The following is a 12,522-nucleotide window of genomic DNA, read 5'->3' as shown; positions in this document are numbered from 1 at the left end:
GTTTAAGGACCAATCAAAGGCGAGTTGCAGAGATAGGGGTGGGAAACTTCACCTACATCAGAGAGAAAAGGGCGGGTCATTGTTGCCAATCACAAAATTGAACTTTGAACTCTTATTAATTCCCTCCCAGCTAGTTGAGCTCCTCTCACTTAGCAGTATGGCTGCTACTCGATATCGGCGATTCCTTAAACTCTGCGAAGAGTGGCCGAGAGACGAATCTAAGAAAGGCCGGGATTTAGGGACTTTTCTACGACAGAGGGTGGCTCATGCGTTTCGGGAGGGTGAAAACACACAGGTAACTGCTAATGTAGTTAGCGCGCTAATAATTGTTGTTGTCCTGAGACTGTCCGTAGTTGCACGGCCAATGTCACTCATCGTGACCGCTGTTACTAGCGAATTTTGGGGGAAGAATTCGAAAATGACAGCGAACTATATATGAAACAATATAACTTCATATTTGTATGGTGCTATTATAGCAAGGCCTTTGTGCAGTGGGTTGTTTGGAAGGTTTTGAGAACGACCTCTAGAAAGGTTTGTCAATCTGGTTATGTCTGCTATTGCTATCAGCAACCAGGTTCTCTGCCAAGCGTCAACTTTTCTGAAGTAATAATCTATTGCCATTGAAGGTTGCATACATTGTATTGAAGTCTGCGGTTCGAACTACCGGTCAGAACCACCAGTTTTATACTCCAATCATTGTACACTTTAGATCATTTTACCCACAGCTTCGACACATCCTGTTACTTAGCCCAAATGTGTTTAATTGACGTTATGCTGATTGAATGACAAAAGCAGGCCAAGTGTAGGTTAGTTAGCTAGTTAATAGTAGGGACAACAGCTACTAACAAAATACTAAAGCTATTTACCTAGCTAGCTGACAGAGGTGGAGAACTGTTTAGTATACATTGCATTATAGTCATTTGGCAAACACTCCCAGAGCAACGTACAATGATAATCTCATGAATACCACAATGTGATCTCACCAAGAAGGCACAGAGGCTCAACGTTTAAGTGTATTTACCAAACAACAATTTTTTTGTTGGAACTAAAGACAGGACCACTACACCGCTAACCTATCTTTACAAAGCTATCTACAGCATTTTCGAATAGCAAATCCAAAGAAAGAGAAAAAGAAAGGTTATCCCAGTAGGGGTTGGATCATTTAGTGGCAGCTGGCAGGCACCAGTGGCAGCTCCAGTGGCTGCTGGGTTTTCCTGCCAGCTGGCTTCACCCGCCAGCTAGTCTGGTGGGTGTCAGTAGCGGTCTTAGTGGCAGTTGGCAGAGTGGCAGTTAGTCTGGCAGGTGTCAGTGGTGGTTTTGGTGGCAGCTGGCGGACTCCAGTGGCAGCTCCAGTCGCCGAACTGGGCAGCATTATGCGACTGTGAGTGGAACCTTGTGAAGCGGCATTGACAGCACATTTGGAGTCGACTACCAGACAGATGGTATTCCCAGAAATCCCTCCTCATATTATAAGTTGTTGGATAACCCAACATGACCATTTTGTTCACCATTGAAAACACTTATCCAGACAGCTAGACAGTTGTCATTCTGGTTTGATTAAATAAAGGCATTTTGTGTTGTGATCGCACAAACACGGTAATGCTATAGTAGCTATTGACGCTAGGTTTTAGACTACATTTCTTCTAAAATAGGAACCATTTTACAAAGTTGAAATAATTGGAAATTGCCACTAAAAGCCACCACTCCACCAGCTGCCACCAAAACTGCCACTTGCCACCAACACGCACCAGACTAGCTGCCACTCCAGCTGCAACTAATTGATCCTACCCCCTCTCGGTTATCTAGAGTGGGTCAGGGGAGCCATGGTGCAGTCTGAAGAGGTGAGCCTGTATTAGAAGATCGGCAGGGTTTCTGTTGTTCTGTCTGCTGTGGGAAGATGGGAAGGGTTTCTGCTGTTCTGTCTGCTGTGGGAAGATGGGCAGGGTTTCTGCTGTCCTGACTGCAGTGGGAAGCTCATTCCTCCACCAGGGGGCCAGAACAGTCAAATATGCAGGATAACTGTACTGAGTATAACATGAAACCCTCCCAAATGTGGAACATTGATTGAAGTTTAAAAAAAAAAAAAAAACCTGTTCAGGGTTTTCCTCTGGGCAGTTATCCAGTGAACTCTGTAATCACTGCTTTGCGAAATACCCTCCTGCTGTCATTATATCAGTACCCTGCTGTTGTTTAGTCTGTTTCAGCCCTCCTTTTTAAAACCAGAAATAATACAAACGTTCCAGCATTGACCAGATCCTGTGTGCGCTTTTGTTCTCATGTTACCTTCAGATATCGGACCCGGAGAAGTGCGATCAGATGTACGAAAGTTTGGCTCGCATCAACAGCAGCTTCTACAAGGAAAAGGTGAGTTTTGCGTGGTCCGGTGCACACCAGTCATCTGTGCACACGCCTCTCAGATTGCATTGCTCACGCCGGTTCGATCCCCCGCCCTGGGCGTGTTGAAGTGTCCCTGAGCAAGACACCTAACCCCTAATTGCTCCCAACGAGCTGATTGGTATTCAAGCAAGTACCTCTGCTACGTCTTTGTTAGCAGAGGTACTTAAGATTCCTGTTCTGTACATTACTGATAGTGTACAGATAATCTGCCATTTAACAAGTATCAATAATGGGACACAAGCCCTGGATGGGTTTTAAGACCCCATTAGGGTCTAGCACTGGAATGATTTGTACAATTCAGACAGCTTGTTTTTCTGATGATCCTCTTGTGCGTTTCCAGTTCCCACGTGCAAAGGACACAAGCTTCACAGGTGTGACAGTGGAAGAATGCAGAGTCCTTTTATCGACAGGTAAAGCATAAGCAAAAAAAAAAAAAAACTTTACCTTTTTACCGTTTTACCTTTAATGGGGTCTTGGTTTTTCTTATTGTACAGCACTATTGTAACTGTTAGTAAATGTAAGTTTGTAAAATGGCTTCCCTGTCCTGTAGGCAGTATGCAGCAGATGGACGAGGAGAAGAAGGGCCTGTGGAAAACGCTGATGGAACGCTTTTCCTCAAAGTCGCCAGAAGAGGGCGCTGAAAAGGCCACAGAGAAGTAGCACACTTGGAAGTAACGGACCTCAGCTCAATAGTATATATATGTTTCTCCTTCATTACATTTTTAAATTAAAGGCTTTTTTTCTCATTATCAGTAGATATGTTTTTATTTGAAAAAGAGATCAATTCCAGAAGTGCCATAATGTTTTGTGTTGTCCTATAAAACCTGAGCACACACCTGATTTTAAGAGTGAGTCTGGGTCTAGTATTTTAGCTGCCATTGTTTTTGGTTCCTTACAAAACAAGTAATGTTCTAGGAATTGTGAAATTTTTACATAACATCTGCACTTTTCCTCACAAAAGGAACTTACGGAGGATCTCTGTGCAAAGTAAACGTGTAAAAGGTGCTATTCACTTTCTGAATGAAGAGAGCAAGGGTCTAACATTAACACAGAGAAAGAGAATCTGACTTTTACCCATCAGTAACAAACAGGGATTGATGAAAGATTCACGTGTGAAACATTTGCTCAGCCTGCAGAACAGTGGTCTGCCCATGTTTGTATATTTGTCTTGGTGCAGATGGATCTTGTATACCAGTGCATCTCAAGAATAACGGGCTAACAGGAAAGTTGTTCACAAAAAAATAATTTGGTTGTTCTGGCATTCTGCCATTGTTACTGTGGGCAACCCCCCCCCCCCAGAACCAGCTGGGGTACACTGAAGTAACCTCTTGGGACAGGGCAGCCTAATTACCTGGGGTAATGAACTTGGGTTGTTCAAAAAACAGCTTGGGAAGTGACCTGAAGTAGAATTCTAGGGATTTTCAGTGGTCCAATTCCAAACAAAACAAAACCCCCTGGACTGTATTTCTGGGGACCGGTGGGTCCATGAGACGAGGGCTTGAGGGGTATATGAAGGGTGAAATGGGATAAGACTAGTGACATCACCCAATATGTGATGCGTTTCTGAGAGACGGAGATGCAACCTTACTCAAATTAATGTGACAGAGGAAGAGGAGAGTCATTCACCTGAACCAGGCACAGGAACTATAACTGTAGTCACAGGGTGCACTGATGATGAGTGACCCCCCCCCCCATGACTTTTGACACACAGGCATCGCTGATACTTCCCTCACTTTCAGTACCAACTTAAACACACCTGCACCAGCCACACAAACAATTCTGCAATCACCTCATTATTTAATATTTAAACTTTAATTGTCAGTAAGTATGAAAAGACAAAGTGATTCATATTTGGCTGCAAAAAGTAAAAACAATATAAATTGGCAGACATTGACTTCACAATATGTAGCAATATCTGCAATTTCACACAGGTAAGGCTGCCAGTCTAGTTGGTCACACTGGCGGGACTACTCTCTCTCAGGGTCGGGGCTGTGGTCTACTCTATAGGGCTCAGGCCTGGGGTCTACTCTCTCTAGGGTTCAGGGCTGGGGTCTACTCTCTGTTGGGTTCAGGGCTGGGGGTATACTCTCTCTGGCTCGGGGCTGGGATCTACTCTCTCTTAGGCCCAGTGTTGGGTTTTGGCTTGGGGTTTACTCTCTCTTGGGCTCAGGGTCGGGGTTGGGGTCTACTCTCTCTCAGGCTTAGGGTCAGGTTTGGGGTTGGGGTCTACTCTCTCCGGCTCGGGGCTGGGATCTATTCTGTCTTAGGCTCAGGTTCAGGTTTGGAGTATACTCTCTCTAGTGTTCAGGGCTGGGGTCTATTCTCTCTTAGGCTTAGGGTCAGGTTTAGGGTTGGGGTCTACTCTCTCTAGTGTTCAGGGCTGGGGTCTACTCTCTCTCAGGCTCAGGGTCGGGTTTTGGGTTGAGGTCTACTCTCTCTTGGGCTCGGGGTCCGGGTTGTCTCTCCAGATGCAGTAGTTCAGACAGGTGGCCAGGCAGAGCCACAGCAGGTAAGGGGTCATGAGCAGGGTGGCTGGCCGGCTTATGGGGTACCAGGACACCATGGTGGCCCCCACAGTCCCAGTAAGAAGGACAATGTCAACCAGACCCTGGGAGAGAGAGCAGCATGAGTGAGTCTACTACATACAACACAACACGTATACAATACAGCAGTGGTAACCAACCCTCTTCCTGGAGATCCACCATCCTGTAGGTTTTCACTCCAACCCTAATTTGGCACACCTGATTTTGTTAATTAGCAGCTCAACGAGATCTATAACTGTTGAATTAAGGTTTAAGGTTTATTTTATTTAAGAAAGGGACAGTGCACATTAATAAACATGAGAACTTAGATGCACCATGTAAATGTGCCATATTTAGCCATACAGGCTAATTTTCATCTGTAGTCCCTGGTGTGTGCTTTGTTAGCGCTGGAGTCAAATCCAACAGGACGGTAGATCTCCAGGAACAGGGTTGGTTACCACTGTAATACAGGCTACACACAATAAGCACCTGGGGACAGGACAAGCAGGAGCTGGAACTGTAAATAGGACGGAGTGTAGCACAGTGGGTAAGGAACTGGACTTGTAACCGAAAGGTCGCAGGTTCGATTCCCGGGCAGGACACTGCCGTTGTACCCTTGAGCAAGGTACTTAACCAAAATTGCTTCAGTATATATCTAGCTGTATAAATGGATACGATGTAAAATGCTATGTAAAAAAGTTGTGTAAGTCGCTCTGGATAAGAGCGTCTGCTAAATGCCTGTAATGTAATGTAATGTAAATACAAGTCAGCTGAAGGAGCCTGTGATCATGATACCTGTGGACATTAAAGTAACAGAACTAGCGTTGGCTGATCGCACGTGTAAACATGCACAATCTAACTTGCAATATAGCCACCGGGAATGAGGGCTCACTTACTCTGCCCAACCCAGCAGAAAGTCCATTTGAAACATAAACCCATAGCGGTTTAATAAAATGTGTATTTGAACCTATACGGTTTATGATTTGAACACAGTGGCTGAACAGCAGGGATTCACTGGCTCTGTCCCAGGCCTGAATTGTAATGACACACTTTTACACTTTACTGTTTATTTAACAGACAGGCCTGCATGTCATGAGTCAGTGTCCCATATTCCCATACATCCCAGGACCTGTAATCAGTCAGATTAACTCATTTTGGCTGAATGTGCTAAATTGCAAATAATTCCTTTAGAAACAAGTTCATTTTAAAAATTTGATTCAATTATGAACTGACGTGAAAGCGGTAAGCTACTAATTGTTCAAGGAGTGGACACCTGGTCTTGATCCAAACCTGTGTTGTGCTAATAACTTCAAAAGAAAAACACACGCAGGAACTCAATTGCGTGTTTTCGACAGCCGTAAGTGGCCAAGCGATTGGCTGCAGGCAGGAGAACCCAGCACGTGCAGGGGGTTCCAGGGACTCGTGTGAGGACCTCACTCAACTGTCCTACATGTAGCTGGGGGTGTCTCGTGGCGCAGCCTGTAGAGCACTGTCCACATGCTCATTACGAGCCGCGACGTCGGCGGTTCGAATCCCGACCACGCAACCTTTGTGACACCCTCTCTTCCTGTTCTTCCTGTCTCTCTACGCTGTTCTGTCCAATAAAGCTGAAAAAAGCACCCCCCCCCCAAAAAAAAAAAACTGTCCTACATGTAGCTGTGTGGAGCTGCTCTGGATCTACAGAACTGAAATGCTCACACGCTTTTCAGTCCTGTATACTCCTTCAGTTTACTTGGCTGTACTGTCGTATGTTTTTCCACCATATTAGAAGGACGAAGGAAAACTTACTGCTGTTATTTTGTGTGCCCCAAAAAAGATGGGTGTCCAGGCCCAGTTTAGGGCCAACTGCAGGCCGTACAGGCCCAAAGGAACGAGGGCCTCTTCCTGCTTGAACCCCCCCAGCTCCTTCCACACCAGGTACGACGCATACCTGCGACAAGAGGAGCACAAACCAGCATCAGGAGAGTACTGTTCCCACCCATCTCTGTGCTCTTAGTCACACACACCAAGAGTACACTGTCCCCACCATGTCTGTGCTCTTAGTCACACACACCAACAGCACACTGTCCCCACCCATCTCTGTGTTCTTAGTCACACACACCAACAGCACACTGTCCCCACCCATCTCTGCGTTCTTAGTCACACACACCAACAGCACACTGTCCCCACCCATCTCTGTGCTCTTAGGCACACACACCAACAGCACACTGTCCCCACCATGTCTGTGCTCTCTCACAGTCACACACACCAAGCGTACACTGTCCCCACCATGCCTGTGCTCTCTCACAGTCACACACACCAAGCGTACACTGTCCCCACCATGCCTGTGCTCTCTCACAGTCACACACACCAAGAGTACACTGTCCCCACCATGTCTGTGCTCTCACAGTCACACACACCAACAGCACACTGTCCCCACCATGTCTGTGCTCTCTCACAGTCACACACCAAGCGTACACTGTCCCCACCATGTCTGTGCTCTCTCACAGTCACACACACCAAGCGTACACTGTCCCCACCATGTCTGTGCTCTCTCACAGTCACACACACCAAGAGTACACTGTCCCCACCATGTCTGTGCTCTCTCACAGTCACACACACCAAGAGTACACTGTCCCCACCATGTCTGTGCTCTCTCACAGTCACACACACCAACAGCACACTGTCCCCACCATGTCTGTGCTCTCTCACAGTCACACACACCAAGAGTACACTGTCCCCACCATGTCTGTGCTCTCTCACAGTCACACACACCAACAGCACACTGTCCCCACCATGTCTGTGCTCTCTCACAGTCACACACACCAAGCGTACACTGTCCCCACCATGTCTGTGCTCTCTCACAGTCACACACCATGCGATGCTATCAAGTCCACATGGACCAGAATCCCTGAGGAATGTTTCCAGCACCACGTTAAATCCATGCCATGTTTGTGCATAAACACTGAAGGTTAGCTGCTGGTAGTTTATGCCATGCAGGAGCAGAATGTGCCCAGCAGGAAACAGTACCCACCCCATGCCTGTGTACAGTCCCGTCCACACCACGCCGAACGCTCCGTTTGGGGGTCTCCAGGAGGGCTTTTTCAGAGTGGGGTACCAGGTCTTCACCTCTTTACGGGTAATAAAAGCACCGCAGATGCCCCCCAGGTGAGGCAGTGCTGTCAGTCCCAGCATCGGAGCCCACATGACTGCAGAGAGAGAGGACTGTTACTCAACTCGCTGCATACTAATCCCACATCCCTGCAGAGAGAGAGGACTGTTACTCAACCCACTGCATACTAATCCCACATCCCTGCAGAGAGAGAGGACTGTTACTCAACCCACTGCATATTTATCCCACATCCCTGCAGAGAGAGATGACTGTTACTCAACCCACTGCGTATTTATCCCACATCCCTGCAGAGAGAGGACTGTTACTCAACCCACTGCGTATTTATCCCACATCCCTGCAGAGAGAGGACTGTTACTCAACCCACTGCGTAATAATCCCACATCCCTGCAGAGAGAGAGGACTGTTACTCAACCCACTGCATATTTATCCCATATCCCTGCAGAGAGAGAGGACTGTTACTCAACCCACTGCATATTTATCCCATATCCCTGCAGAGAGAGAGGACTGTTACTCAACCCACTGCATATTTATCCCATATCCCTGCAGAGAGAGAGGACTGTTACTAAACCCACTGCATACTAATCCCACATGCCTGCAGAGAGAGATGACTGTTACTCAACCCACTGCATACTAATCCCACATCCCTGCAGAGAGCGGGCTGTTATTCAGATCACACTGTTAATAAATAAATCTGATGCAAGGTTTTTTCAGCCATGCTGTGCTGGGTTGCATGGAAAAAGCAACTTTATGATTCTGCCAAAAGCAGGCCATGTGCTCTTATCAGGAACGCTCCCTGTCAAAAAAGGTGTGGTTAGCACTAACATGTACTAGATAAAGAAGGAGTGCGGGCTTCAGAAGGCACGTAGTAGCTACTGTGAGGGCTGTCTTATACACTACATTTCCAAAAGTATGTGAACACTCCTTCTGATTAGTGGTTTCTGGTATTTCAGTCACACCCATTGCTAACAAGTGCATAAAATCAAACATACAGCCATGCAATCTCCATAAACAAACACTGGCAGTAGAATGGGTCGTACTGAAGATGAATGAGATGTTGAACAAGTATATATGGGTGTGATGTTCAGGTGTTCACATACTTTTGGAAATGTTGTGTACTTCAGCGTACACATGAAAATGGGACAGTTTAGGGTTATTTTATTTACACTTCTGTGGACTACATGTAAAAATGAGCAAGTTTAGGGTTGTTTTACACTTCTGTAGACTACATGTAAAAATGAGACTGCTTAGGGTTGTTTTATTTACACTTCTGTGGACTACATGTAAAAATAAGCATGTTTAGGGTTGTTTTACACTTCTGTAGACTACATGTAAAAATGAGACTGCTTAGGGTTGTTTTATTTACACTTCTGTGGACTACATGTAAAAATGAGACTGCTTAGGGTTGTTTTACACTTCTGCGCACAACATGTAAATTTTTCTATTTCCAAATTTTTCTTATTTTTCTATTGATTCTCCTCAGTCTTTAATTTGATCAGTTAAATTTTTTATACCTGTTCTTACGTAATTGTTTGAAATATAGCACCATAAGCACAACGTGACCATTTTTTTCATTCTTCATGCCATGCATAACTGAAATAATGTGGCTTAAGTGGGTAAATAATCCCTCTAAACATAAAAAGCACCTAATTATACTACCACCCCACATCTCTGCTGGCTATTTAAAAAGTATATCGCAAGCCAAAAATGTCTGGGCACCCCTGGCTTAGACTATATTAACATAGCCTCTTTTACAACATCAACTTTTAAACCAGGAACTCGCTCGGAATTGCCTCATCGCGACCATTAAGCGCAATGGCGCAAAAGTCGCTTCCTATTTTTTACAGTCTCTGGTCGCTTCACAGTTTCCAACTGCTTTCCTATCGGCTAGTCTGCTACGCACCACTCTGCTTCACATTAACCTCAAATGCCCTCAAATACTACAGGCAGGACACTTCTACAGTAGGCTATCAAGTAAAGGAAAGTTCCATTAATCAATATGGGTGATTGATACACGTTCACTTAGTGGCTAATGCTAGCGCTGGGCGACTTACATATCTAGGGACAGGTTGTTAATGATATTTCTCCTATTTTATATAGGCTAGAACAGTTGCAAATATGTTTACGTTTTGTTGCCTATCGCGCGACTCCGTGCTCTCACGCTAATGCAAAGTTACACAAATTAGCTAGCTGCAATAAAACATTGAGACGATGTTAAATATAAACGTAGCTAGTCTCTCACTTTCAATACGAATTTCTTAATTTAGGTGAACGTAAACTTTACAGGACTTATATTAAACAATATATTAAAACATATTAAAACAATGTCAATCAACAAACCGTAACAGCCAACGTTTACTTCCGAACATGAGATTCATCCCTTAAACCGAAGAATACAGGATACTCAAACAACCGAAAAGTCAAAAACATTAAGACCTACCTTCGGTTCTACGTTGCTCTACCTAGCTGTCAAATGATAACCAGGGTCACCGTTGGTCAGGCGGCTAGAAAAATGCAAAGAAATTGTGACGCAACCTCTTCTCAACCGTGGTCAAGGAAACGGCACGTTTGCGTCAGATTCTTCCTCCAATCACAGACCTTCAAAATAAAAGTTCCACCTGAGGACTGAAACCTGTTATCTCTACAAACGTTTTCAACAGAAAACACAATTGTGTAAATCACATATTTTTTAGAAACACAGTTTACATAAAAAAACAGGCAGTTTTCTAACCTCCATTTACTGCATCTGTATCTGTCATTTCTCTGTCACTCTGTTTTTGTCCAACCTGGCAACAGGCTAGTGGCCAAGCCATAATGTTCTAAGAGCAGTCATCCACAAGCTACCAAACAAGCTAATTAATTCAATTGTACAGTGATGCTTATCAGTGGAACTTTGCTCATGGCTGGTGGCCAGAAGCTGTAATAACACAAAGTTGACCCTAAACTAAACATCTGTAATATAATGCACGTGGTTGCTTCAGCAACACACTGCCTGCTCTCTTGCATACTTATTTAACTTTTTTTTTCTGACTAAATTTCTGTATGCTACTCCTCCCACAGCTTTTAAGCTAGACGTGCCAATTCAACTTTACAATATTCCCCTTGGCTCAGAGTAGTGCGCTTGTATAATGCTTTCAATTTGTCCACATGATGGCACCATAATATGTGATTTAAGGGGAAAACTTTCAAACCTTATGCCCCTCACCACATTTGACCGAGTCATGAAATGCGGCACATAGGTCCCTCTCCTCACAAGGAATTTGATTTTCTTGAAGTTTGCTTCAAGAACCCATAAGCTTCACCTAGTTAGATTTTCAGCCATTTTGAATTTTGTGGAAAAACCCTGAAACGAAAGCTGCTCCAGAATGACTGGACCAATATGAACTACAGTTAGCTAGTTAGCTACAGCTAACGCTACCAAGTCTTGGTAAATTATTTCAGTGTGTAAGGTCAAATTTAGACTGTTCCACCCAAACGGCACCTCTGGACTTTAATCACTTTACTGCCGACACGCTAGTGGAGTCATAAAGATCAGAGGGCTGTGACAGACAACAGCAAGCAAACCTCAGGCATGGGGCAGCCTTGTGACCTTTTGATGCCACCAACACTCGTGACCTGAAGGAACAAACAAACGGGAAGAACTCAGGTACCCCTGGGTCAGACGAGAACCTGGTTCACCAACAACGACATTATGCACTGAAAGTAAGCATTATCTGTATGGGAATGTAAATAACTGGGGATAATATGGTGAATGTGGTAGACTGTAAATGACATCAACTGAAATGCTGGAGATATTGTGATACATAGTAGACAGGCACACAAAGCTATTATGAGATAGCATTGGGATGTTATGATCCAAATTATGGAGGATAAAATACATTTCTAAATAGATATGTATTCCCCACGTAAGAGTTTGGATTACAGAAAGATCACCACCTTGGGCCTCCATAGAAAAGTATCTAAGAGAATAACAGTACATATCTTATTACTGTCACTAGATTTAAGATGGCTCCTCAATGCCTACAGGAGAGGAGGGATCAAACTGTTCAGTTCTCTCTCCCTAGAGGAGTAGGGGGGGGGGGGGTCTCTTGGTGATGGGGATTCCTGTCCAGACCTTATTTGGGCATACAAAGGGAAGTGAGTGATGTGGGAGGCTTGCTCAGGATTGCATTTAACAGAAGGCCAAAGAAACATTTGGGGAGTCTTCTAGTACGAGAATTTTGGGCACACATCAGTACTTTCTTTGTGTTCCTTTTCTTTGTCTTAGTCTGATAGATTGTATGCTTCCAGCATGGCTGGAACTGCCTATCCTTGGTTATCGCCAACAGTCTTATTGTAGCACTATAAACCGTTTCCCCTGTTTCAGTACATCTAAATTACATGGTTTGCATAAAAGTTGACCCAAGTGTGCAACCCTGCGCGAACCAATCAGTGTATCTGCCACCCATAAGGTTTGGGCATAAGACTGTAATATGGGTTACTCACTGGGCATAG

At 44.7% G+C, this 12,522-nt stretch overlaps 2 protein-coding genes across 7 annotated transcripts; one reads left to right on the top strand and one right to left on the bottom strand.

Annotated features, from left to right (window-relative positions):
- Positions 1 to 105: 105 nt before the first annotated feature.
- On the top strand, positions 106 to 3,146 carry LOC135234736 (ubiquinol-cytochrome-c reductase complex assembly factor 2). The gene is made up of 4 exons (XM_064299624.1): positions 106 to 295; positions 2,290 to 2,364; positions 2,738 to 2,807; positions 2,948 to 3,146. The coding sequence occupies exons 1-4, from the start codon at positions 158 to 160 to the stop codon at positions 3,055 to 3,057; spliced, it is 393 nt and encodes a 130-aa protein (XP_064155694.1). The 5' UTR covers positions 106 to 157; the 3' UTR covers positions 3,058 to 3,146.
- A 1,043-nt stretch (positions 3,147 to 4,189) lies between these two features.
- Positions 4,190 to 10,628, bottom strand: tspo (translocator protein). Of its 6 annotated transcripts, none has more exons than XR_010324185.1 (5): positions 10,469 to 10,628; positions 7,933 to 8,107; positions 6,708 to 6,849; positions 4,741 to 5,005; positions 4,190 to 4,608 (listed from the first exon to the last, which is right to left on the bottom strand). XR_010324185.1 is itself a non-coding variant. In XM_064299623.1 (5 exons), the coding sequence occupies exons 2-4, from the start codon at positions 8,103 to 8,105 to the stop codon at positions 4,826 to 4,828; spliced, it is 495 nt and encodes a 164-aa protein (XP_064155693.1). In that variant the 5' UTR covers positions 8,106 to 8,107; positions 10,469 to 10,628; the 3' UTR covers positions 4,190 to 4,580; positions 4,824 to 4,825. The 6 variants fall into 6 exon arrangements, 3 of the variants coding, with proteins under 3 accessions (XP_064155693.1, XP_064155691.1, XP_064155692.1); XR_010324184.1 differs by having other exon boundaries at positions 4,190 to 4,676; positions 4,747 to 5,005; XR_010324186.1 differs by having other exon boundaries at positions 4,747 to 5,005.
- Positions 10,629 to 12,522: the final 1,894 nt, after the last annotated feature.

Source organism: Anguilla rostrata, chromosome 11 (assembly GCF_018555375.3).
Source record: "Anguilla rostrata isolate EN2019 chromosome 11, ASM1855537v3, whole genome shotgun sequence".
Classification (NCBI taxonomy): domain Eukaryota; kingdom Metazoa; phylum Chordata; class Actinopteri; order Anguilliformes; family Anguillidae; genus Anguilla; species Anguilla rostrata.
Note: the sequence above shows the minus strand (reverse complement) of the source record. Positions and strands in the feature narration are given on the sequence as shown.